Here is a 27,091-nt window from a genome sequence, read left to right as displayed (position 1 = left end):
ACAGCTAATGTGCACTTAGTCGATATGTTAAGTCTGTTGAATGGAGGTAGAGAAGGCATCACAGACACTTATCTGAGCTCTATTTCTTTGTATTGAATCAAATGACCAAGTTTATTTTTCTAATTAACGTAACAAAAGCAAACATATAAAGAATCATGCATTATGTATAAAATTTCTCTACACTCTAATGATAAATATTTCTTTAACTCAGAGAAGATAATCTTGGAAAACTGAAAACAGAACAAAAATCAAGCTATTATGCTATTATTATGCATAACTTTTACCTTTTTAATTCCCTAAAAGTAACTCTAAAAGAAACCATTGTGATTCGAGAGACTTGTTCACAATTTTCATTTTTCAATAGAGGTTACTCTTAGTGATTTTCAGCCCAGTGTTGAAGGCCTTGAATGTTTGGTACATATCTCAAGACATGCAGTGCTCAGAGTCCACCAGACTCATTACCTATGTCAGGCCAAGGGGTCATCCTGGGTATTCTTGACAGTGCTCAGGAGGCTAGGCAGTGCTAGAAATAAAACTCAGGGATTCCACATTTGCTGTACCACTTGAGTTATATCCACAGCACCATGATTTTCATTTTTGATTTAAAATATGAAAAACCATATCTATTTTTTCTTTTTAATGTCCAAAGTAACTGAGCTAATGTATAGAAAGTTTAGAAACTGCAACATTGAGTATAGTGTACGGCTATTAAGGAAGAATATTTTCTATCTTCTCCAAGTCTACCTCAGGAATTTGAGCAATAAGGTTTGTGGCAGAGTAAGCTACTACAGGACTATCTGGCCATCTGTTTGTTGAATTGAAGGAATTTAATTTTCAGGAAATGAAACATTTGCTCAAATACAGGAAAGAATAGTGTCCATTCACACATAACAGATTGATGACATATCCATGGGGTGAATATAATGTTGTGTTGAAATCTGGGAGGAAATACCATTAGGAGATCAAGACAAAAATTTTCCTGTCTCAAGATGCCTGGAGAATTCTTATGTAATTAATGGAAATTAGTCACTAAAAGAAGAAAATTCTATAAAAATACTTAAATAGAAAGATAAATATTTCATCAGAATGTGTGTATCTATTCTATTTCATATCTTTTAAATTTGGTTAACTATTTCATAATACTTATTTTTTAAAAATTCTAATAATGTTGCTTTACTAAAAATCTAAAATTGGGAATTTATTCCATATCTTCAGCCATGATAAGTGATCATTTTCCTTTCTTTACCGCCAATATAATTATTTACCAAACATATGAGAAGTGAGAAAAAGCAAGTTCGAATCATTTCCTTTCAATTGGTTATTTAGGATCATTACAATCTTCACAAGGAGACATCTTTCTAGTTTCATTTCAAACAATCGATTTATCTGATACTGTTAATAAGGTTTAAAAGCTTATTATCAATATTGAAAAGAAGGAAGGGAGGAAGGAAGGAAGGAAGGAAGGAAGGGAGGGAGGGAGGGAGGGAGGGAGGGTGGAGCGAGGGAGGGAGGGAAAAGCTTAGAAGTGATGGGTCCAGAATTTAAGTTTGAAATGCATAAGGACGAATATTCCACTGCCTAGTATTGCAGAAAGGAGCAGGAGATACTTTTTGGAGAACTGGAGTATTATGACAATTGTTGACTCTCATTCCTGTCAGTTTACCAGGTTTGAGTAAAGAGAAGATCATTACGCCCACCTTCATATCATGGTCTTTTAAAACTTATTTAATGGACCTCGAAATTAAATCTTTGAAAATTTTACTAAGGGGAAATAGTATGAAATTTTCTATTAAGAGCTAGAGAGATATTAAAGTGGATAGGGTGTTTGCCTTCCCTGCAGCTACAGTAGTTCAAACCCCAGAATCCCATATGGTCCCCCTAGTGCTGCCAGGAGTAATCCCTAAGCAACAGAGCCAGTAGTTATCCCAAAGCATCACAGGGTATGGCCCCAAACCACAAAAGCCAAAAAAGCAACAAAAATTCCCAATTAAATGCTAAAAAGTAATCATGTAGAAAGAAAATGATTATACAAAGATTTGTGAAAGCTAAGGCCCAAATAAACATAATAAGTTCAGGCATTTCTCTTAAATTCCAAACTCTGTGGGTAATTAAATTTAAAGAAAGTTTACTCAACAATGAAATTGGCATACTTGTCATTACACAGGAATCTCAGTAGAGAGTCTGAAGAACTTATAACCAAAAAGACCTTGAACACAATAAAAATTATAAAAGCTACAATTTAATGAGTGTTAACAATTTAGAGCCCTGAGAATAATAGGGTTTATAAGAGCGAGAATCTTAATGTAAATCAACACACATTTCAGAAACTCAAAGAACATGATGAGTTAGATCAGACATCTTAATGAAAGGCTCTCAGAAATTGATCCTCAAAGAACCCTGAGTTTTAACAAGAAGGTCCTAAAAATTTATAAATGAGGGATCCTGAAGATCTAATAAAATCATCCAAACCAATAAGAAGAGAATTCCCCACTATGTACTGATGCTCCTTGTCTCTGCGTGACCTTTGTCTTGAGATACTCAATTGATAAAGGCAGAAAGAACAAAACACACATGCTCATGCCTCAGACAATGGCCTCAGGTTCCTGGCTTCCCATCTCTAGGCAGCATTAATGATTCACTGGACCTCTGTCTGGCATCCTAGGGGAAGGAATAAGGTGGGAAGGAGAGTATGCTATACGCAAATAAAAAGTGTTACCTTCATCCTTACTGCATTTGGGCTATCACTGACCTTCCCAAGGATGAGAAGATGAAGAATCCCTGCACCCCTTCAATTTTCAGTATGTGAACAATAATATTTTTTGAAATATAATTTTAGGAGCCTTAGCTGCAGGGGGCACAGGGGAGTGTGTTCAAGAATTTGCTTTGCACATGGTTGACCTCACTTTGATCCCTAGCACTGCATATGGTTCCGTGAGCCCCACCAGGAGTGATCCTTGAGCACAAAGCCAGGAGTAACCCTGAGCATTGCTGGTGTGTCCAGACCTCCCACAATAAATAAAAAAAGAACTACATGATTTTATTAAAGAGATAATTCATGTCTGACATTTAGTAAGAGTATATTTGCAACAAAACATATATGCTGAGAAATTCAGAAAAAAAATATTAGCAGCTTGCAAGGCAAGTCAAGAATTATACTGCTTGTGGAAAAATGGACACTAGCAATAGTCTGTGTTGCTTAGACTAGACATGTAGCAAATAACTTCTCTATTTCATTTTGATCTCTAGAAAAATGATTCGATGGTTACAACAGTAACATATGCCACATAACATTTTTATTAACAGAACCTGAATTTAAATAGGAATGTTGTTAATTAAGAAACATGCTACATACTGAATGAAAGAATTATACTGAGTCAGGAAGACACTAATAATATCAAGATGACTTTATTCTTGTCCATACATCTCTATTATCTGATAGGCTGACAATTACTCTCTAAATTCACATAATTATCACAGCATAAAGGAGGAATGTTTTTGAAGGCAATGTCATTTATAATATAAAACAAAATGATCTCAGCATGTCCAGTAGGAGCCAAGACTGAAACACGACCCATTTAATAAGTATTAATAATATATGCAAACCTAGAATTATGTCCATAAAAACGACCAGTGCAGTCTAGAGAATTAGGAGTGAATCTCAGGGGAGCGTTTGATGCTTGGTTTTTCCTTTTTAGTTATTTTAACATGTTCCTAAATAACTATGTCATAGGCATAGGAATAAATCTTCTTTATGTTGAGGAAATGGAGGGGGTATTTTATAGCTCCCATGTGAAAAACAAAGAAGTACCTGTAGAATTGCAACCTCATTGCGAAGCTGGCTCTCTTGTTTTGTTGGAAATCTTAGTTTGTCTATGATTTTAATGGCTACATCTCTTCCTGTTTTACGATGTTTCCCTTTAAAATAAGAAAGGGAAATATTAGTACGATGCACCAGTGTTCATAAGGATAATTACAGAAATTATCAAAATATTTCATTGACTAAGTTTATTATTTCTGAGGAGCACTGACTTATATCCATAAATATTTCATTTCCTTAGCACCACTTCTATAAATCAAATGCTATGAAATTAGTGGCAGTTTAGCACATAAAAGAATTGGAGCATTAAAATACTAAACATATCAATAGTCTGATGTTTTCTTATGAAAATATATGTTTTAAATATTAACTATCTAGTAAGAGAAAATATTCATGCAACCATAAATAAATATTTTCCTTAAGAAAGGGTAAGATAAGAACCCTGATAAAACTATTGTATATCATAATGGAAAAGAACATAAAAGTTGAACGTCACTATTTTTGTGATCATGAACAAATCACTGAAACTCTGAGTTTCAGATCCCACATATTTCGGGGCATAAGATGAAATAAGATATATATACAGAGTCCAGAAAATTATATGCACATCATTATTATCATCACCTTTAGATATATTATAATTCATTTTATTCAACAAACCTTCTAGGGAATCCAGAGATTATTGTTACTGCTTAAACTAAAATTCTGCAGTAGGTATAGAATATTTAACTGAATTTGACAAAAGACTTTGAGTAATGAAAGTAGAGCTATTGATGAAACATGTTCATATACATCCTAACTGAAGATTTAATAATTTCAAAATCTGCTATAAATCTCATATTCCTTTCCCCATGTTCCACTCTTATTTCTTGTGAACTCTTGTAGACTGTTCCCTTTACCTGTAATATTGTTGGTTTTTTTTCATATTTTCAACTTCATAAACATCACTCCCTGAACCCCACGCAATGCAGTTTCATCAAACTCTCCTTAACTTAGTTTCTTATATCTCAGTCACTATTGTACTTAATGTCTCCAAGGTTATGTTCTCATCCACTCCATCTCATACGTGCTTCGTCTTGTCTTTTTGATCTTCCCTATGGCTGCCTCCTCTTATACCAGCCCCTCCAATGTTGAAAAAACAAAATGTCTAGCATCTGCAGTTCTCTCTATCTTCATTTCTCACCCTTGGTTAACTTCCATGCTATGTGTCATGAACTACATTTACCATGTTTTTCATACAACTGTGTTTTCCGTATGATGTTTACATGGTAAAGCAGTACTCTACACTACTTTATCTCTCTAAATACACTGTTACTTGTGCATTATCAGAAAGTATGGTGGTTGCTGATTCACTCACAGGCTTGCTATTGAATTTCTTTTGAGCATTAATTCTACTAGAATAAAAATTAGTTTGTAAAATATTGTAATTTAATGAGTTTAAAAATAAAAAGCAACATATCATGTCACCATAAATAAATAATATTGAACATAATTTGCCTATTCCAGAGGACCCTTACCCGAAATAGTTCATCACTGATTATATTGATTGGAAGCTTTTATGCCATTTGATAAGGATAATAAAAACATTTCTTAAAGATTTAAAAATATTACTGAACTTGCTAAAATCTAAAACAGAAGCTAACATAATAAATTCACCAATAAAAATAATATTACCAAAATTAAAAAATAACTTCTAGCACTGGTAAGGGTATTAGAATTAAATAAATTGTTGTGTAGTTACATGAACAAGTTTCCATAGTGTTATGATAAAATATGCTAAAATAAAATGGAACTAATTTTTTCTGAATTACCTTAGCTTTTCAATATTTGTCTAAATCAACCAATATTTAACCAGTAATATGCAGATAAATTGTCAATAGTTATGTTAAACAACTTATTTAGACAGAAGCATACTAACTTCCTAAATAGTGGCTATTTCAAAAGAATTTTTTGAAAAGGTAAAACACAGATATAACACAAACACATTACACATGTTCTATATTTTACATTTTCCTCAGATACATTAAAATTTTTTAGCACAAATAGCTAACATTTTAAGTGAAAAATACTTAGTCAATGGATCCTACCTCCATAAACAATTCCAAACTGCCCTGAACCTAGTACTTCATCAGGAAAAATCTGATAAACGGTGCTGATATCCTACAGGTGCAAGGCCAATAAAAACAAACATGGGATAGAACAAAACATTATTCTTAATAAATTACATACACATTTAATAAATACATAATAAATACTGCTAAATACTTTAAACATAAATAATTAAGTTGTAAATTCCAATTGGAAACTGCATAATTACTATAACATTTCAAGGGTATTTTCAATGAATATGATACTGCAATGTTTTGAAAACTACTGTAATCTTATGAAACATAAATTTTTAATGTTCAGCCAGATTTCAACACAGACAAAAAAAAAACTTAAGAATATACCATGGCATTTATTCTAAATTAAGAAGGCTATTTAGAAATTGCAAATTAAATAACTATGGTTCCCATTCATATGTGTCTGAATTTTAATTTCAACCAATTCACTCTTTATAGCTCGAGTACTGAGGTTGTTTCTTTATAAATTATTCCCTGTAGATATCTAAACTGGAACACCAAACCAATGAATCACTGTGAGCTAGACTGTGCAATCAATGGCATGTGAAATTCTCACTTGAGGATATGAAACTGTTCCATTGTTACCATTTTTTAAGGTAATGCATTCTAAATATCTAATTCTTTATCTTTAAAATATTTACTAAATAAAACACTATATTTTAACCCATTAATAGTATTATTTGATAACCACACTTTTGAAAGCACACTGCAATATTTTTTCACTTGATGTATTCTGATGCGATCCTAGTGAATTTCCTGTTTATATTTTTTGTGTAATATTTGTCCTCTTATATCAAACTATACCCTCAATCTTCTATCCAAATCTTTCTTTTGCTTTGTCCTGCCCTCTAGAAAACACCTGTAAGCTTTCTCTACTCTGTGATCCTTTCAAAATACCCACAGGGTGATTTCAAGGTTCTCTTGAGACAAGAAAATGAATTCTCTTCCAATATTATATGTTCAAGCTTTCCAATAGAAACAATAGAAACAAATAGTGCATAATAATCCCTCAGGTATTTCAATCTTCCCAAGAGAATTAGGGGCTAATGTGTATATATATATACATATATATATACACACACACACACATATATATACACATATATGTACATATATATACATATATATTTTCAAAATCATTGCCTAAGTTCAATAGGAACCTATAATTTACAAAAATCTATCATTTGATTAATATACAAGCATTCATTTAACCTTTAGTATGAAATCTTCCTGGTTTCCTTTAGTTCACCTTTGGTTTTAGTTTACTTTTAGTTTACCTGTCAGTTTAACAAAAAGTACAAACAAAGCTATACCTCTTATAGAGATTAAGGAGTTTACGCTTTATAAAATAAAACTCAGATCACTCTGAGTAAGGTTCTAAATGTTTTAATTACATATACATGGCCTATATTATATATGCCATAAACTCTATATATTCTCAATTTATGATATAAAATTATATATACCCTCAATTAAATTTATACTATATAATTATATACCTCAATCTATAATATACAATAAATTGTATAACATATAATATATATATAATATATATTAAAAGACCTGAATGAAAACATAATATAGATACATAGATATATAGCAACTAAATGGAAATATAAGAGCTACAGGAGAGAAAAGCTTTCTTTCTTTTTGCTTCACTTTACATTGTGGACAAAACAAGTCATACATATGATAGAGTGTAATTTATTTTATAATATGTCTGATGTCTATTCATAATACGTCTGGTGTTGAATGTTCAAAAAACAGCTGAAAAGATAGAATTTTGTGGATACTTAACCAGGATACTGGAATGTGACCCATGACATCTTACTTGTGCAACTTTCTGGTTTCCTTGAGATGAGCACACGACTGTAAAAGCATCTGCTGCTACTTGTTTATGAGAGCACTACCCAACAGCAATGATTTACTTAGAACAATGACAGGTTGAAGCTACTTGCCCAAATGAAGGAATTTAATTTGTTGCATAACATCAAACATAAACATTCCAATTCCCAAATGGCTCAGTATATGAAAACTCAGATATTCCTTTATATGTGTTTATCTAAAATGCATAGTTATTCAGTATTCAGCTGTACACTACTTGAATGGATTGTACAGATTGTATGGATACTTGAGTGGATTGTAGCAAATCACTTAAAGAATCCCTATAATATTTCTAAAAATTTTAGGGAGAAAATATATCCAATAATATTCTATTTTCTCTAGAAAATTAAATTGTTAGATATATAAAAATATTTTATGATGTTCTTAATTTTCAATAATGATCACATTACTAAGTTTTATAGTAATAGATACATACCACATTTTCTTGAATCTGGCAATTTGATACTGAAATACTCACAGAAATATCTCCTGGAAATACAAATTAAACACAAACGTACACATAAGAGAAAAGAAAAGCAATACAAAAATGTAAACACCTGCTCTTTCTAATAAACTGCAGGGGTATTTTTATCTAAATAATCTCAAAAGAAAAATGACTACTACACTAATTCCTTTCAAAATAAAATATCTACCTTGTACTTGGCTCTGAAATTCTATTTTGTCAGTTTGATGCCTGGAATCAAATATTTGGGTTCAAATACTAGTGTCTAATTTCATAGTTCTGTTACAAACTGAGAAAATAATATTTCTATATCCTGATTTCCTTATCTTTAAAGTAAATCATCCATTTCTACCTGATATTTCAGTTATGAAAAAAAAGACTAACTACATTTAAAGTTCTTAGTACCAAAATTGGTGAATATCAACATGTACATTGATCCTACAAACCAAAATAGTTGTAATACAACATTTTATAATGTAATAAGAGGGCATGAGTGTTTAGTTTTATAAATAACCATTCTGAAATTTAAAATCTCCTTTTAATAAATATCCTTGAAAACATACTTTAAAAATTCACTTGCATATTTGACCCTGGTTACACTCTGGTACAATTTTTCTTACAAATTTATCAGGGATTAGCAAAACTCTGTGTCCTACACAGAGATGTTACAAGTTTTAAATTGATATGTTATAAGTTGATACGAAATATGAAGTTGACATGAAATACTCATATTTGCACATGGCAATACTATATGGCATTTTTAGGTCAAGCTAATGCTAATTACATTACTTCTTTTATTATCAGTAGCTCTAGGTTTCTACTATTGCATAACAGACAGGGCCTATCTTAATTTCCCCCCAAATTTTAAGAAAATTTAAAAAATAATTGAAAAATAATTTTTTAAATTTTTAAATTTCTTTAAAAAAACAATGGACTGGAGCAATAGCACAGCAAGTAGGACATTTGCCTTATATGTTGCCAACCTGGGTTCAATTTCTCCATCCCTCTTGGAAAGCCCACCAAGGTACCTAGAGTATCCTGCCCACAGGGCAGAGCCTGGCAAGCTACCTGTGGTGTATTTGATATGCCAAAAACAGTAACAACAAGTCTCACAATGGAGACATTACTGGTGCCTGCTCGAGCCAATCAATGAACAGTGGGATGACAGTGCTATAGTGCTTTAAAAAACAATAATGCTTTGTCTGCTTCTGTCTCTTTAATTTCTGCTCTGAGTTTTATTATTTCTTTCCTCCTGTTTGGATTGGGTCCTTTTGTTGGTCATTCTCCAAGCTCTTGTCTGTGTTGCAAGCCATGGTGCCCAAAAGTAGAGAGAGAGTATGGGGGATATTGTCTGCCATGGAGGCAGGGGGGTGTGGGAAAAGGGGGTATACCCGGGATATTGATGGTGGGGAATGTGCACTGGTGGAGGGATGGGTGTTTGATCATTGTGAGATTGTAACCCAAACATGAAAGTTTGTAACTATCTCACGGTGATTCAATAAAATAAAACAAACAAACAAAAAACAAACAAAAAAACCCAATAATGTCAGGAATTAAATGTACAGTATGTGTAGCTACATTTACTTGGATCTCTAACAAATTACACTGGATAATCTTTCCTTATAAATGTACACAAAGAAAGTAAACATACTCACTGTGTGAGTTGGTTCCTGAACCCGCTGATCCCTTAGGTATGACGGGCATGAGGGCATGCTGGATTGCCATTTCCCACATCCTGGCCACATCTGCACCAATCCCACTGGTAAGGACACTGCTATTGGGTGGTGGGCTGGATGGAGTGGCTACATTTTCTCCAACATAATAAACTACATTTGCTGTAGTGATTTCAAAACAGTGAGGACTGGCCCCATTATGTAATAAAGCTGAAGGTTTTGCTGGTTCTAGAGATAAAATCTCTGATAAAGGAATTTCCTGTTGAAGACAGAATGTGCAAGATGCAGTTTATCAAAAGGTACTTTATAGGATAAAGTAAATTTAATGCCAGGGGCCTGTGAAAATTGATGCAACGAATATTCATCAGTTTTACAAAAGAATTTTGATAAAAATGAAGTATTACTAAGAAAAATTCAATAACACCTTTACAGAGGAAAATGTCTCATGACCAATTTTCCAGAAAAACTCAGGTTACTTTTAAAATTATGTTTGTGAAGCAAGAATTAGTATGAATAAAAATAATTATTATGGGGACTGGAGCAATAGCACAGCGGGCAGGGCGCTTGTCTTGTACGCGGCTGACCTGGGTTCGATTCCCAGCATCCCATATGGTCCCCTAAGCACCGCCAGAGATGATTCCTGAGTGCAAAGCCAGGAGTAACCTCTGTGCATTGCCAGGTGTGACCCAAAAAAGCAATAAAAAAAAAAAGAAAGAAAAAAAAGAATAATTATTATGTACCTTTATCAAAATCTAAGAGTTAAAGTACAAATGATAATTTCTATTCCTGTGTGGTAAGATCAAGAGACTTTTGAAATGCATTTGAGTATGCATAACTGTTTTAAAGTTTTAACTATTTTTAAGGCATTGAAAATAAATACTCTAAACATATTGATATGATATTATAGCAAGTGAAAATTTTACTAAGGAAAACTACAGAGTTTGGTCTTAAATAAAATTATTTTAAAGACAATTTTGATATTAAAAATTCATCATATTTTCATGTGGGAGGTACAGAATAAGAAATATTCTTGTTTTTTAAACCAAAATACCAATTGAAAATTAATAGTTTCCTTTCTTCTCTCGGAGTTGCATAAAACTACCTATGACTGATCCTATAATAATTTTGAAGGATCAAAATATATTACTTCATATGAATTTTTTCAAAATAATATTTACTAGGTGATATATTATGTCACATCCATATTATTTCATGTAGAGAGAAAAATTGCTGCCAATTTTTTTCTAGAAGGAAATGCATTCCTTAGGAATATCTGCAATGCATGGGGCAATTATACAATACTTCTTAAACCTCAGCAATGTGCTCAATACCACTGATATTAACCAGAAAAAGGATGCTAGATGTAGCAGATTGCAGGCATTTACTGTAAGCTAATCTTCAGTGACTTTGAATTTTCTATTGAAATCACACTCCTCTTCTAAAATACAGAATTAAACGATGCTCCATTGTACCATCACCCTCTGTGTACAGAGCACACCCAAGAGAAATTTGGAATTCATAGATGACGATTATGACCCCTCTGCCCCAGAAGCTCATATACTACAGAGAAGGAAGAATGTCCTTTGAAGCAAGCATATCAGTACTGTCTACTGAAACTATTTTGTATTTATTATACTCTACATTCTCAGATATAGAATTCTCATGAGACTCCAATAAAGAAAAAAAAATCTTACCTTATAGTACCTGCTTCCTGTGTCATTTTGAAAGAGGGTAATACATTTGCTATCCAATCTCCAATAGTGTCGTTTCCGCTAAAATAGAAGTGAGAGTCATGATCTTTTAAAAACTATAAAATGCTCAATATTTATATAATGAAAGCATCGCCCAACAGGGATGTAGTACTTGAAGAGGGATATAGTACTTGAAAGAGAATTCAATTAACTCGACTTCTCTGGAGTTTACTACAGAGATAAATGTTTATGATTTGATAATAAGGTGTTTGCTCATTCTAGGTACATCTTCATGGTTTGGGGGTGGGAGAGGGTAAGCAAGTGCATATGAGTATGTCTGTTCTCATCATTTTTATAGTAAAAAGCCTAACATTATTCCTGGTCTCTTCTGCAACCAATCTTAGACAAGTCAAATGCATTGAATATGCTTCAAATATCAATATCTAATCTCAAAAGATTAAGTGGCATTCAATTAAGTCCTCACTAAGTAATATAAACCTCCCTTCAACAGAGAAGGTAGAGACTGGAGCCTGCACATTTAGGTTATAAACATCTGTTTACCTAAAGAAATAATGCGAAATCTATTGATAGGAATTGAAGACAGAAGCTTGAGTGACTGAGAATGCGGCTTATTATCAACTGTCAATTAGTTTAACTGTGAAATTGGGATCACTATTTCTTCTTTCTTACACAAATAAAGAATATATTTAAATATACATATCCTCAAGAGTAAGTTTTAGATTATATTAAAGTTAAAATGAATAGCTTTATCTTAATATCATTACATTTTTCTAAAATCGGTTGTTTTTAAGTAAAAAAAGATTTAGGATACATATTTAATATTTATAATATATATGCATATATATGTAGTTACTGTATATTTTTTCCCTAAAATTCATATTTTTAAAGAAAAAATCTAAATGATCACTTGGAAAGCACATATTAGCATTTTCATGTCTGCTACATATACATTTTTCAGGTGGATATTCCAGTTTTTTGAAGACCATCTCCAATAAGAGAGCTTATTTTGTTTTCCCAAGATTGTGATCTATGTTTTTTATTAACAAGATTGCTCAACATCTAAGATTACTAAAATGCTCTATTTGAATGTAAGCCATGATTGCACCAAGGTTTGCTTTTTTGTGATTTGAGACTACCAAGTTTCCATTAGCAACTCCTTTAAGACTAAGAAGACAAAGAAAAAAAAAATTTTGCTGAGGATCTTACCAGCGTGTCCTTGCTGGTGTAGTGAACCATCCATCCTTCTTTCATCACGGTGCTGCTTTTCCTCTTGGTGTGTTTGACAGACTGCACTACTCTCATGAGTGGGATATTATTGCTTGTTGAGGGACTTTGAACATTCAAAAGAGTTTAGGAAAGAAACATCTTTAGAGGCAGATTCAGATTCTGGCTTAAACTTTACTTCAGCAATTAACAAAGGAAAGAGAAATAAACAAACAAAAAAACTTCACAGCCTATATTCTTGAAATGAACTGTCATCCTGTTTTAAAATCTTAGTTATTCTGGCTAGTGACAGGTTCTTCATATGTACAGGCACTTTAAAAATCCTGAGGCATTATAATAAGCACCTTAATTTTCAAATGAACTGTATGTTGTTCAGTTTCAGGTAAATATAAGGCAAATAATTGTCTTAGTGTTCTGTGATTACAGTATTCAGAATCATACATGAAATTTTATCTGATTACATATTATACTCGACAGGAAAATATAAATCATTTATAAATCATATAATCCAATGTGACTTTGATTCCCTGAAAAGTTTCATAAAACTATATCTAAATTAAATATAAAAATAAAATATATTTAAATTATACTTTAAATAATATTACATATGGATTCCTTTTCTCTCTTTCCTTTCTCTATTTCCCCACCTGCCTTTCTCTTGGAAGCAAACTTGAATCCCTTTCATACTACAGAAATGTACACTTTCAAAAGAACTAAAATACAAGGTAATATTTTCCTGTATTTGGTAGGGGTGCCCACAACCTGAAGTATTCAGGACTATTCTTGGCTATTACCCCTGGTGGTGCTCTAGGGATATGTTTGGTGCCAGGGATTCAAATGGGGCAGGTGAACTATAAAGCAAGCAACTCAACCCCTGTACTATTTCCTTGGCCTTATTTTCCAGTACTTCTATACTTATGCCTTTGATGAGTAAAATCCAATCATTTTATTGCTCTCTTTTCATGAACAGTAAGATTATGTTTTGTTTCTCAACTAACAGCAACATTTGTATAAAGAACAGAGAATTTTTATAAAAATCTTTACAAAACATTTCATAAAATAAATCAGATGTGATAATTTCTCTGTAAAAGGTTAATTAATCAGTATTTTAGGCTTTTACAGAAAGTATTTTTGGCTTTGCCATTGTAAAAAATAATAAACAATAGACTATAGGATTGGAATGAGAGTACAGTGGATAGGGCACTTGCTTTGCATGCTGTCAACTGGGGTTTAATCCCTGGTACCCCATATGGTCCTCCAAGCACTGGTAGGAATGATCCCTGAGCACAGAGCCAGGATTACTCCCTTAACACTGTCATATTTGGCCCCCAAACAAAACAAAACAAAATCCAATAGACTATCTGATGGATCATGGCTATTTTCAATAAAACTAAATTTGAACACAGACAACAGTCTGATTTGTCCATAGTATGGTGACCCCTGCTATAAGAAACTGAAAAACATCTTGTAACTAAAAGTACAGATAATTAGATTATGAACTAGAACTTTTACAAGATTTTGTAACAAAAGAATCTCAACATGGAAGTGATATAAGATACAGCTGTAAAATAGATTGTGTCTGCTGAGTTTGATTCCGAATCACTGTATTTCCAGACAATGACCTTGGGATAGACGTAAATTTAGAAGTAAACAGGACTATTCCTGTGTAGTCCTATTTCCTTTTCTTTCATTAAAAGAAAGTGAATTTAAGAATGAGATAATGTTGAGATAGCATACAAACTACATTTCTCCAAGAAAACCTAGACCTCTAAACTCCAAAAGTTCTCCTCTGCGGTACTTAGTTCATTCCAAAGCAAATTAAACACACACATAAGCCTTCTTTTATAATAGATTAAAATCTGAAAAAATCTCTGCTTTAGAAAGTGAATACCATCTAGGATTGTAGTGTTTGATGATGCTGGGACTTTGGTCCTCACCTGATAGTTCTGTTGGAATCCTCATGGTCTGGATCGGGATCCTGCATTTCCCCACTGTCGTTCTGGCACTCTGCCATCACCATCTCAGCATCTTGGACCATTGCCTCTTCCATGTCATCCATGAGCCCACTGTTTCTTTCACTGTCATTGTCATCACTTCCTTCTTCCATGACCACGTCAGACTCTGCCCCGGGGCTAAGCAAATCTAAAAGAATTGTTTTGCACCCATGAAGATAAGTCTGGAATCCTAGATCCAGGCTTCAGATTTTAAACAAGTACACTAGGAGCCCTAAAAATGTTATGTGAAGTTATACCTTTTCTTCATTATAAGTTCATAAATATCTAAGTTTGTGAAGAAGTAAAGATATAATTTTATAAGGAGCTGCCTTTTTTTTTTTTCCTTGTTGCTAAAGCTGAAAACAGGGAAAGTTATAAAAATTCTTGGAAGGATGATCAAGTTCAGAAAGAAGCAGAGTGTTAGGAAGAAAAGTGACACTAGTCAGAAGTGAAGTAGTAACTAATGATATTTCAATAATACAGCCCTGGTGGGACAAAAAATGTATGGGAGAGCAAGAGAAGTTTTCACATGCAAGAAGTCCCAAGGTCACTGATTCTTGCAATTCCAATAACTTTAAATCAAGAATTCCAATATGTTAACTTGGTTACATAAGGAGTAGCTTTAAATTTCTAAGATTTGACATTTGATGTCATATTGACTCTTGTCATCATGTAGTTGATGGGAATGAAATAAATTCTAACTACTTTCTAATGCAATGTACTTATTTCACAATTAGAAAATAGGTCAATGTCAGACTTTAGGCTGCCATGCCTGGGAAATTAAATTATTTTACCAGATTATTCTGGTTGTATGGGAAAATGCAATCTCAAACTAATCAACAATAAAAAAATGCACTACTTCTTAGTTCTAGTTATCAAGTATACACACTGACATTTTCTGGGCCCGAACAAACTCAATACCATATAGCACACAAAGTGGGAAGACTGCCAGACTTTCTATCTTGGCAGCTAGTAGATGATTCTAAAAGGCAGAAACTAGTCTGGGAATAATTTTTATGGGATGCTTTCCTGTCTTCTACATGTACATTTTTTTTTCTGGAGAACCGAGTTCTAGAGAAATGGCTGTCATCTGTTCATCACTTTAGCATGAATAATATCCAACTTCATTACCACTCTTCTATCAACATTTATTTTTCTAGAGAATCACAAAACTGCTATCGAATTGTAACAGCTCTTTACATGGGGAATGTTAGCTTGGGAAACTTGACTAAATATTTTTCTAAAGATCATTAAGAATAATATCTGGAAAAAATATGAGGTGTTTCTTTAGGGCATAAAATATTTTTTAATAGTCCCTCAAAGTAAGTTGAAGAAGATGGAGTTTCCCCAAATATATATTTCCCCTCAATTGTGAACAGGATTTGCATTTTTTAAATTGGCTGCATTCAAATACCTTTATGAGGCAAACTAACATGTACATATATGATGGAAGTAACTGGGTGGAGGATTGAAAGTGTGATTGTTTCCTGATGAATTTGTAACATATCCTCCTTCCTCGGCAGACAGGGTAGAAAAGTTAACTTCTATCTAAGTGTATAGAATAATGTTAACAGAAAGATACTGACAACTATTAACTTGTAGGCCTTCCAACAATTTTCATCTCTCTAAACAAGCTAAGTCAGGTTCATAAAACAGAGATGGGGAAGAAATTCTTAACATCCATACTTTCAGTATAGCAGTTTGATGTATAAAAGCCAGACAGTATCTGGTGTTTATCAAAACTAGATGAAGGGTATTTTTTTTCTTTAGCAAGTAATTCAAACTCCAACCAAAGATTTACTTCAGGTGGAGCACAAATCCACAAATGGAAAGTTAAGCATATAAAATTGGCGAAGTTTTTTTTTTTTTTTTTTTTTTTTAACCTACCTCCATTTATCATCACTTCTCCAAGGCAGTTGTTTGGTACTTTTGGTGCACAACGTTTGTGACAATTGAACCTGCAATCTAATCACAATGGTTTTAAAAAGAAAGCAAAATAAATGAGAACTCAATATAAAGAGAAAGAGACAATTTTTTTCAATAAAAATTCTCAAACAAGACTTTTTATTTTTTTAAAGTCGCTGCATTATGAATGGGGAGTAATTTAAATTTGGCTGAGGACCAATTTTGGGTAGCAAGATCATGCTTACCTTTACACTGCAGGCCCTGTCTGAAAAGCCCCTTGAGAAGCTTCTTGCAATACTGGCAGACGGTGGGCCGGGTATAGGAGTGGATGACAAAAGTGTGCGGCACTTTTACTTTAGACATTAAAATCTTGTCAAGCTGAATCGGTCGTCCAATGTATGACTGAGAATTGGACCTCTTCTCTCGACCAATGAATGACTCTGATGGTGACTTTTGCTATATGTTTAAAAAGTAATAAAGGACAAAGAGATTTAAGATATTGCTTGATTTATGCTTTTAAAAATTTATGTTTGTTTTTTGATCCACAGCTAACAGTATTCTGGGGCTTCTACCAGCAGTGCTTAGCACACATACTAGGTCAGGAGTCAAATGCAGGGATCTCAAAAATAAAGCATGCATTTTATCCCTTTCAACTTTCTCAGCAGCCCACTATATATCTGAATTGCATTTTGTTTTACAATTCTATCTACTCATTTGATTCCGAAGAATGTGGGAGAAATAAACTAAAACTATGTTCTTGTTAAATAACACAAGTTATCCCCCTCCCTTCACTTCCTTTAAATTTTTTTCTTGTGATTTTTGAGCCACACCCAGTTGTGTGCAGTGCTTATGATGGATTCTGTGATCAAGGGTCGCTTCTGGCAGTGCTCAAGTGATCATGTGAGGTGAAGGGAATCAAACCTGGGTCAGCCAGATACAAGACATGTGCCTTATCCACTGTTCTATAGGTAACTTTGACCTACCTCCTTTTATTTTTTGAGTTCTCTTCATTATAGGCTTAAAAGAAGAAAACTGAAGATAAGAATATTCGAACCTAATTTCTAGGACTTTCAAATAATGCCTTACTTTAAAAACACAATTTAATACAGACATATATAGTTGAAAACAAGCAAAGTAAAGTGATCATTAAGTCCACCGCACCTACTATTTTATTGAATTTTTTTGCATATGGCTAGAAAATGCAAGCCACTCATGAAGATAGAAAATGAAAAGTAAATTGCTCTATTTGGGGATTTCATCTGAAAAGCACTTCACTTATTTTTGGATTCCCACGGGGGAAAAAATAAAAAAACATGATTTAAGATTATATAATAGGTATAAATAAAATTAAAATGGTTATTACACAATTTTTTTTTAAAAAAGGTTAAATTGAATTAAAAAACCTACATAACTCACAACTCTGTCAGCTAAAAAGTATACAACATATAAATATCAGCGCTACAAATTATATTTCTGAGTGCTCTTACCTCTCATTTTGAAACAATTTCATCAACTTAGTACAACTATTTTTTTAAAACTAAATTAAACTGAGTTTTTCATGTTTCTGATACTATTTCGTGTTATCTGTTGGTATCGTAGATAATATGAGTCATTGTATAAGTATATTTTTAAATCATAAGAATAAAAGATGAATCAAATTAATTTTAATAGTTAAATAAATTCATATTTAAAAATTCATTGAGTGCTCCTCCACTCTTGAGCGGCCATGATCCCAGAGGCACAGAGACCAATCCTGGAATGCAGAGGCTGCTGGCAGAAATGTTCCTGGACTTTGAACTAAGCTATGGCCCCATGCTTCCCTGGGAGGGGAAGGGCTTTTGTTCCTCGGCCTTTTCCCTTTACAGCAGCATGGTAACCACCACCTTTCAGAATCAACTGGATAGAGAGGTAGGAACTTGCAGTGATGGGGTTCATGGGAAATTTCACAATGGGGGGTGGGGGGATGGAACTGGCCCTCCTCCCCACCCAGAAGAAATCCAAGTGGCCACCCATGAACGGCTCCTCTGCTCCTGAATGGCCATGATCCCAGAGGCACACAGAGCAATCTTGGAACCCAGTGGCTGCTGGCTGAAATACCTCTGGACTTAATTACTAAAATACCAGAATTCCAAAACCGCATGGCCGCTATTGTGGCCGTGCGATATCACATACTCTTCATTATCAGCAGTAGAGAACAAACTGTTTGATGATGCCTTTTCGGCAGGTCTGGTTGTTGGGGGAAAATTCCAGATAATATTAGTGGGTTTTCTATCAAAAACTGAGTGTGATCAAAGTAAAGAGAGGGTAAGTGGAAATCATCTGCCACACAGGCAGGGTGGGGGGTGGATTCGGGGTATATTGGGGTTCTTGGTGGTGGAACATGTGCACTGGTGAAGTGATGGGTGTTTGATCATTGTGTGACTGAGACTTGAACCTGAAGGCTTTTGGCTGTTCTCAAGGTGATTCAATAAAAGATAAATAAATAAATAAAATTTAAAAAATATTGAATACAATTACTTCTGGTAACCATTGTGTTAGGCACTATACAAGATGAGTTTTATTATTATCAATATATAAATGCTTCCATAGTTGAGATATTGAATCATGTATATTTTAAACATATTATTTTGAGGCAAATCCCAGTAAATAGTGGAGCAAAAAACATAAATCTACTTTTTCTAGTATTACCACATTACTAGCTACTTTGTTCATTTTAAATTTAGAATGATTATCGACAAGTTAAGAAATGAATCATATTTTCACACAATTTCAATGCTTAAATGAACTAAGGGCAACACGATCACCAAATGGGGAAATTCCAAAAAGCAAGCTCACAACTTTCAATAAAAGATATTTAAGATGAGGTTCTACAAAGGGATATTATGTTTAGAGTTCCATTTAAAATTATAATTCTACTAAAAATGTTCATAGAATAATTACTTTAGATAGTACCAGCTCTTGAATGTTCAGGAAAATTAGATAGGTTTAACTAGTATCGTGTACATATTGGATGGAATTTTCCAAAAGGATTGAAAAATAATTAAATCTACAGGATTAAATTCCTACAGCATGTATGTATGTATCTCTCCTTAGTGATTGTAGCCAATGGAGCAGTTTAAATCATAATCAAAAATAAAATTGGGTATATTTTTCTACAGCTGGATAGTTTTAACACTCAGAATAAGCTGATGTCAAATTTCTTAGGGAACTTAACATGTTCTTAGGTCTGTAAAATCCTATGAAAAGTTTACCAAGTCACTGAGTTATTTTCCCTAATGTAAGATATTTAATTCTCAACTGTGTGAATAGAACCAGTTTGACAAAGAACTGGTTACTATACCATGGACAAGACTCAGAAGAGCAAGAGATAAATTGATAAGAGCAATTGATAAACCGAATGCCCTTTTATTCCTTGACCAAAATGATTAACATTCATACATATATGCTATCTTAGACTACAAGGAAAAGAATTGTTTTTGAGAAATTTCATTTATTACCTTCAAAATAGGATTATGTAAGGAACTGTAGAACATTACATGGGTTTAGGGAAAAGATACTGGCTACATTTGAATCCTGTGTACTTTAGTATAGGTACACTGGGGATATTGTAAGCTTATTTAAGCATCAGAAAGATTCACAAAAACATGTGTCTTTGAAAAGAGAAAAAATCTCATAAACCTAATGTTTTGTAGTACCAAAAATTAAGATTTTAGTAACATTTAAGATTCATAAAAAATTAATAGTTTACTAGCATTAATAAAGTGCCCTCCTGTCATTTATGATGTCTTAAAACCAGCTATGCATAGAAAAAAATACTTATCATTACTTTCTCCTGTCATTTCAAATATAATTAATTTTGTATCCTGCATTTCTAAGTGAAAAAAGGAAATATTAATATCTTGAGATGGTGGCTTCTATGTGGAAGCTAAGTTGATGCTCGAGGGAAACCAATGTGCTTGATTTTACCAAATAACAAACACTTTGGGAAACAGGAAATGCATAGAAGTGTTCTGAAGATTTGTTAGCATAATTATATTCTGTTTAGGGGAGTGTACACACATATATTTACATGTGCTTTCCCCATCATGAGGCAAATCTAAGAAGCTACAGCAGAAAAGAAAGATTGGGCCACTAGTTGATGGCTTTGTAAATATGAGGTATTTACGCATCCCTTTAATCAAAATGTAAATCAAAGCTTTCAGTGCTATCTAACAGATGGCAAAACAAACCAATAAACAAAAATAAGGATCTATGAAATAAGAACATTATCATGCAATTTTTCATTGTTTTACATAAATGTACGAAAACCACTATTTATTTTAAAAACTTTACTGATTTGGGGGGCTAGAGAGATATTACGGCAGGCAGATTGGTTGCCTTGCACACGGCCAACCCAGGTTTGATACCTGGAACCCTATACAGTCTTCTGAGACCCACCAGGAATGATCTCTGAGCAAAGAATCATTTAAGTAATGATTCTTTAAGTAATGGTTAAGGTTTATGCTTTCGTGTAGAAGTTAAGTACCACTAACCATATGCTAAAGACCATCCAACACAGTCCTTATGTCACTGGTAGTCTGTCCTCTTTCTCCCTTCCCCCCTACGCCCCATCTCCCTGTTCCCCTCACTTGGTAATCTCAGTCTGATGTCAGAGCCCAAGGCTTTGTTTTTAATCATCACTGTCAATTCCCCACTCTCTTTTTATATGCCACATAAGAGTGAAATTATCTGGTATTTATCTTCTTCCCCTGACTTATTTCACTTAACATGAAATCCTCTAGTTCCATCCAAGTTTTGGTAAAAGGTAGGACTTCATCATTATACTCTGTATAAACACAGCACAATTTCTTTAGCTACCTTAATTATTATCTCTATAATACTGTCAATATTCCCTTTAAAGATATTCTTAATGATCTGAATATAATTAATCACTTATTTCTTGTGGGAAGGAAAGTGGGTCTATTCTCAGGGGTCAATTCTGGCGATGCTCAGGGCATTGGATGGGTTTGTCTCATGCATGGAAGATATGTTAACCCCTGTATCACCTCTTCTGGACAGAAAACAAACAGTTCTATGGATTTTCTGAACCAGTGATATGGTTTTTTTTTCATAATAATTTATGTTCAGCACCAGAGAGTGTACAATAAGTAAAGTACTTGTCTTGCTGATTCAGCATCACATATGGTCCCTCAAACCTCACTAGGAGCACAGAGTCAGGAATAAGCTGGTGCTCTCCTGAGTAGAGTCAAAAATAAGCTCTGAGAAAAGCCCAATGTAGCACAAACATCCTGGCCTCCAAAAAAATTGATATCCAATTAATATATTTCAGGAATTTTAGCAGTATGACATTGTACTTGAAGGAAGGTGTATCAGAGACATATAACTATTGTATATAGTATATTTTCTTTGATGTATCAAAAAACAAGTTTAAACGATTTCAACACCTTTATGGTAGACACGGTATCACAACTTACTTTTAAAATCAGTGCAAATCAAGTCTCAAACATGCAATGATGTAAACTAATGTCATACATATTTACATAATGTGAAATACTTAAAAAATAGAAATTGATCACTTTAAAGGAAATACATACTTTAAATTTCAGAACTCTAAATGTTACTAGCTTTAAAATAATTTTAAAATTATTTCAACATGAAACTTTGTGACTTAAAGTGTAATGACCCGATATTTCTGCACATACCGCAGTGTTTCACAAACAGATGTAATATTACCTTATTTATTCAATAACTTACTGTATTACATGTTAAGCTCATTATATATAATTATAATATAAATATATAGAGTCTTAAGTAAGACATTTATTTAAAGATAACTCTGAATAAGAGAAAATTCTTCTTTATCTATTACAACTCCTGGGAAGTTTTAGATAATCTTAGTAAATTAACAAAATGGTGCATGAATTAATTTTCACTGTTACTTGATTTTCCAATTTGGCACTGTGTATTTGGTGAACTCTGGAAATTTGTAAAATTACTGTCTTTTTTTAATTGAAAAAAGGAGGATAGTTGAAATGCTTTGGGAAAGGAACAGTTACATTTTGTTTCGTTCTGCTATATTATTATGCCTTGAGCAAAAATGGCTCAAAACTCAAAACAAATTCGAAATTCATTTCTCCATAATTATAATACAAGCATATACTGGATGATGTACTTGTAAAATTTTAGTTTTACATTAACCATCGGTCCTATGACTTGTTCTCTTCCTAAGTAGAGGAGTTTGGATCAAATTACAGGTGTGAAATTTTGGAGAGAACTGTCATCACTGTAAAATAATGGTTGGGAATGAATGTATGAAGATGACTTGATTTTGCAAATTACAGATGATGAAAAGTATAAAGGTCTTTTATCTTTTTCTGTGTAAAAGGTATCCTATAAGGATGGGAGAAAGAGTATGAGAGAAAAAAATTATAAAAGCTGAATTTTGAAGTCAGCATTAGAGAAGAAACAGAATGAAGATTATAGGGATTAAATATTTTAATAAATCTTTTGTTTTGTAAAGCTTCTATAACATTCATATGCTAAAAATGGTTCCTTTGAAATCACTGCCAAGTTAAAACTACATGTACTGAATACCTGCTACAGAGAAACAATGTATTCTGCTTTACTACAGACAGAATTTGTTTTACTAGTCTGCTAAATTAATGACTCAGCAAATTTGGACCATTTCCAGGAAGTGATTACTTAGATTACATTATGGAAACTCCAACTGCCAGCACATCTTTAAATATATAACAGAACTCTGATACAATTTCCCAACAAGGTATATTCTACTGCTGGAAGTTCAATATAAAATATCTTCGTTAGTAAAGCTAGAAAAGAAAATGGGAGAAGTTTTCATTACTTGTAGGTTGCTTGTTATCCTTTATGTAAAATTCAAACAAGATTTTATTAGAGATTTGAAGCCACTTTGCCAACAACAACAAAAACACATGATTCACAAATGGAAACACCTACAATATTAACATATTTATGCCTATTAACTACATTTTTTTCATAGCCCCACCTTGAACTGCATTTTGGGTGACATAAACTCACCTTGACGTAAAGGGAAACAAAATGTTACAGGAAATTCTAGTGTGGGTTGAAGTCTCTTTATGAGACATTTTAGTTATCAAACAATAATCCCTAAAGGAGGAAGGCCTTGATAATATTTGTCCTTTTTTAATGCAAGAAGTGCTTTCTACAAAACAAATAATAAACTTTGCTTGACTGAAAAGAATTAATGTTTTTCAACAGTAAAAACTAAAGATTCATGGATGAGACACTGTTTCATCAGAGACACGAAAAACCCATGACTGTAACATAAAAGTTTAATACCCTTTTAAAAGTCCTTTAACTTGAATTTACAGACATGTATGAGCTGTAACTTTGAACTGTAACTTTGACATATTTGTTTTACAGGACTTTAATTTTAAGAGTCCAACTGACTTTGCGCAACTTTGAAATGAACCATAACTTAAAATATTTGCTTGATAGGATTTCAATTTTAAGAGTACAACTGGCTACGGAATGTTTTTCACTACAAATGCTCTTTATACTTGTCTGCCTGATCCTCTACAGGCTGTTGCTATTAATGTGTGACTGTTCAGGGATGCAATAGAGAATGTTGGAGACTACAGTGAATTGGAGAGAAAAAGGTTCAATCTGGAAGGAACGCCCAGTGCTCAAATATTCTGAATAGCTCCCATGTGATGATGTACGCCCAATATAAAACTTCCTATTTAAAAAAAATTGAAAAAAGTGGTAAATCTAGCTGCTTCATAAAATGATTTTTATTTCTAAATATTGGCAACTCTGAAAATATATTTGAAACATTTTTCCAGTCAGCTGATTTGGGGGATAAGCTTAACCTCTGGGGAGTCTGAGACCGACATGAAACACTTCCATAACCTTTACATGTGCCAAGCTTTTCACAGCAGTGCAAGCATTAACTCACTTAAACTTAAACTTAGGAACTTGTATTTTTTATATAAGAAAACTGAATTATAGAGAAGTTGACATTATTTTTCTAAGATTATAAAATTTATGAGTAGAACTATGAATTCAGGTAATCCTCTTTCATATATTGCTGTTATATTTCTCTTCCTGATTTTATATTATCTATTGGTATATTAATGTATAGAGAGGGAGATTTCCCCTCTTTTATGAAGAATTTAGAGAAGGCATTAAAAACCATGAATAATAGTATATTTTGCATGTCAAAATGCAATGTGATTCTGTGAACCCCTTAACTCTGACCTATGGAAGAGGCATCTCAAGTAGTTTATTTGTACTCAAAGAATAGAATCTGAGTTCATGCATAGTTTCTAGGACACACGACCTGTTGAACTTCTGTCATACTTCTGTGGTTACAAGCATTCTTCAGTTGATTGTCTACTTTCCTGTCCAGGTGTAGTTGTACTTCTAGATACTAGCAGGAGATGAACACAGGTTAGGGAACAGGCTAGGCATAGGTTTGATTCCTGACCCCACATGGTACCCAGAATTTGCAGTCCCAGAGAGCCCCAGCACTGCCAGGGCAGCCTGGCTATACCTGGCACCACAGGGTACAAGTAACAAAGCATACATGGCCCTTGTATTGGCTCCTTGCCCTGGTTGTCTGAGAATCATCTGTGTTTTTGCTACCAGTACCTCCTGAGCATCACCTGAGAACACTCCTCCCCCCAAAAAACTAGCACAACTCTGTAATAAGACAGCCAATGAAACCTTTATTCTGGACAGTTTCTTTTCTGGGGAATTGGGTTTTAGAGCCACACCTGACTAATCAGGGCTCTGTACTCAGTGATCACTTCTGGCAGGTCCTGGGGGAATTACTTGTGGTATTAGGAATTTGAATCAGGGTCAGCCAGTCTTATGCAAGGAAAGTTCTTAATCACTGTATTATCTCACTGGTCCTGTTCCATAAATTTTAAGATGTAGCAATTTGGACTAACACTCAAAAATCTGTGTAGAATAGCAACTTATCACAGTTCTCTCATTTCCAACTGCCTTCAAGATGAATTTATACAATTTAACAAGTGTTTCCTAGGGCAAATCCTACCTGAAAGCCCAATACAGATGCTGGTAATATATAAAAGTCAGTTTCTGCTCCTGGTGAACTTACTATCTGGTAGAATTCTAGACAAGACGCAACTGTTATTTTCAACATATGTTCTTTCCTCCTTTCTGTTCTGTATAGGCTCTTTACAAACTTTATTCTTCAAATCTTAGTTCATATATCTCTACCAAAGGTGAATTGAACATGTGAGCTAGACCATGAAACATTTTGTCCACTCTCATCTACACCATTATTCTATGAAACATCACTGTCTCTTCACAGTCATTAATCCAGTCTATTACTAGTATATTTGCTTACTGATTTCCCTGTCACCCCCTATTTGGGGTGCACACCCTGCAGTGCCCAGAGATTACTCCTGGTTCCATATGGGGCATGATATGGGTGTGATAAAAAACTATATGGGGTGTAAGGGATAGAACCCTAGTCAGCTGCATGCAAAATAATTGTCCTACCTGCTGTTCTCTCTCTCTCTGGCCCTCGCTGTTGTCCTTTAACAGAAAATAAATTCCATGAAGAGAGTCTTGTCTATTATTAATTATATCACCAACTTCCGATTACTACTTTCCACAGAGTGAGTATCCATATATATGTATATATATATATATATATATACATATATATGAAGAAAAGACAAACCACACCCACAGTGGAGTCAAGAGAGGCATTCACAAAAGGAGTTTTTGTGAAAGAGGCATTTATGTGGTTAGTCTCCAGATTTCTGGAGGCTAGCCATGTAAGGACTATGTTGAATGCGATAAGCAGTTAAAATTCTATTTATGTCATCTCAGTCATCCTATCTTTAGACTACCTAGTCTTTTCTATATTGAAGTTTACTTATCCCACTCTTATCCAATTTGGGATATGATCTAGCTCCACCTGCTTATAAAACAGACTGTGAACACTGAGTGTGAGACCACCTACTTTCTGAAGCAAGGGAAGACACACATATACACAACACAACAAAAACAATTAGTTCTTTCAACACATTACAAAGAATATATCAATTCTCACACATGAGGAGTTAGGGATTTTCCAGATCATAGCACTTTTGGGGAGAGGCAAGTTGGGAAATGGAGTTCATGGAGGAACATCCGTGTTTTCAACCCCTGCAGTGCGTGAAGTGAAGAGATTATAGGTCAGTTTCAAACTGTACAGTGCTGTTTTGTTACAATTCTCATTTAATGTCCCTTTATCTACCTGCCAAATGTGCCAGATAA

At 33.6% G+C, this 27,091-nt stretch overlaps 1 protein-coding gene across 2 annotated transcripts in view; it reads right to left on the bottom strand.

The window, feature by feature from the left end:
* PRKD1 (protein kinase D1) overlaps positions 1-27,091 on the bottom strand; it is a 291,270-nt gene that overhangs the window by 30,145 nt on the left and 234,034 nt on the right. For both annotated transcript variants that reach the window (XM_055133298.1, XM_012934798.2), the window contains 9 exons: positions 17,041-17,251; positions 16,778-16,855; positions 14,834-15,038; positions 12,879-13,002; positions 11,655-11,732; positions 9,943-10,219; positions 8,261-8,313; positions 5,905-5,977; positions 3,809-3,915 (listed from right to left, as the gene is read on the bottom strand). In XM_055133298.1, the coding sequence (XP_054989273.1) occupies positions 3,809-3,915; positions 5,905-5,977; positions 8,261-8,313; positions 9,943-10,219; positions 11,655-11,732; positions 12,879-13,002; positions 14,834-15,038; positions 16,778-16,855; positions 17,041-17,251 (1,206 nt within the window). The remainder of the gene's footprint in view (positions 1-3,808; positions 3,916-5,904; positions 5,978-8,260; positions 8,314-9,942; positions 10,220-11,654; positions 11,733-12,878; positions 13,003-14,833; positions 15,039-16,777; positions 16,856-17,040; positions 17,252-27,091) is intronic.

The sequence above is a fragment of the Sorex araneus genome, chromosome 3 (assembly GCF_027595985.1).
Source record: "Sorex araneus isolate mSorAra2 chromosome 3, mSorAra2.pri, whole genome shotgun sequence".
Lineage (NCBI taxonomy): Eukaryota > Metazoa > Chordata > Mammalia > Eulipotyphla > Soricidae > Sorex > Sorex araneus.
Note: the sequence above shows the minus strand (reverse complement) of the source record. Positions and strands in the feature narration are given on the sequence as shown.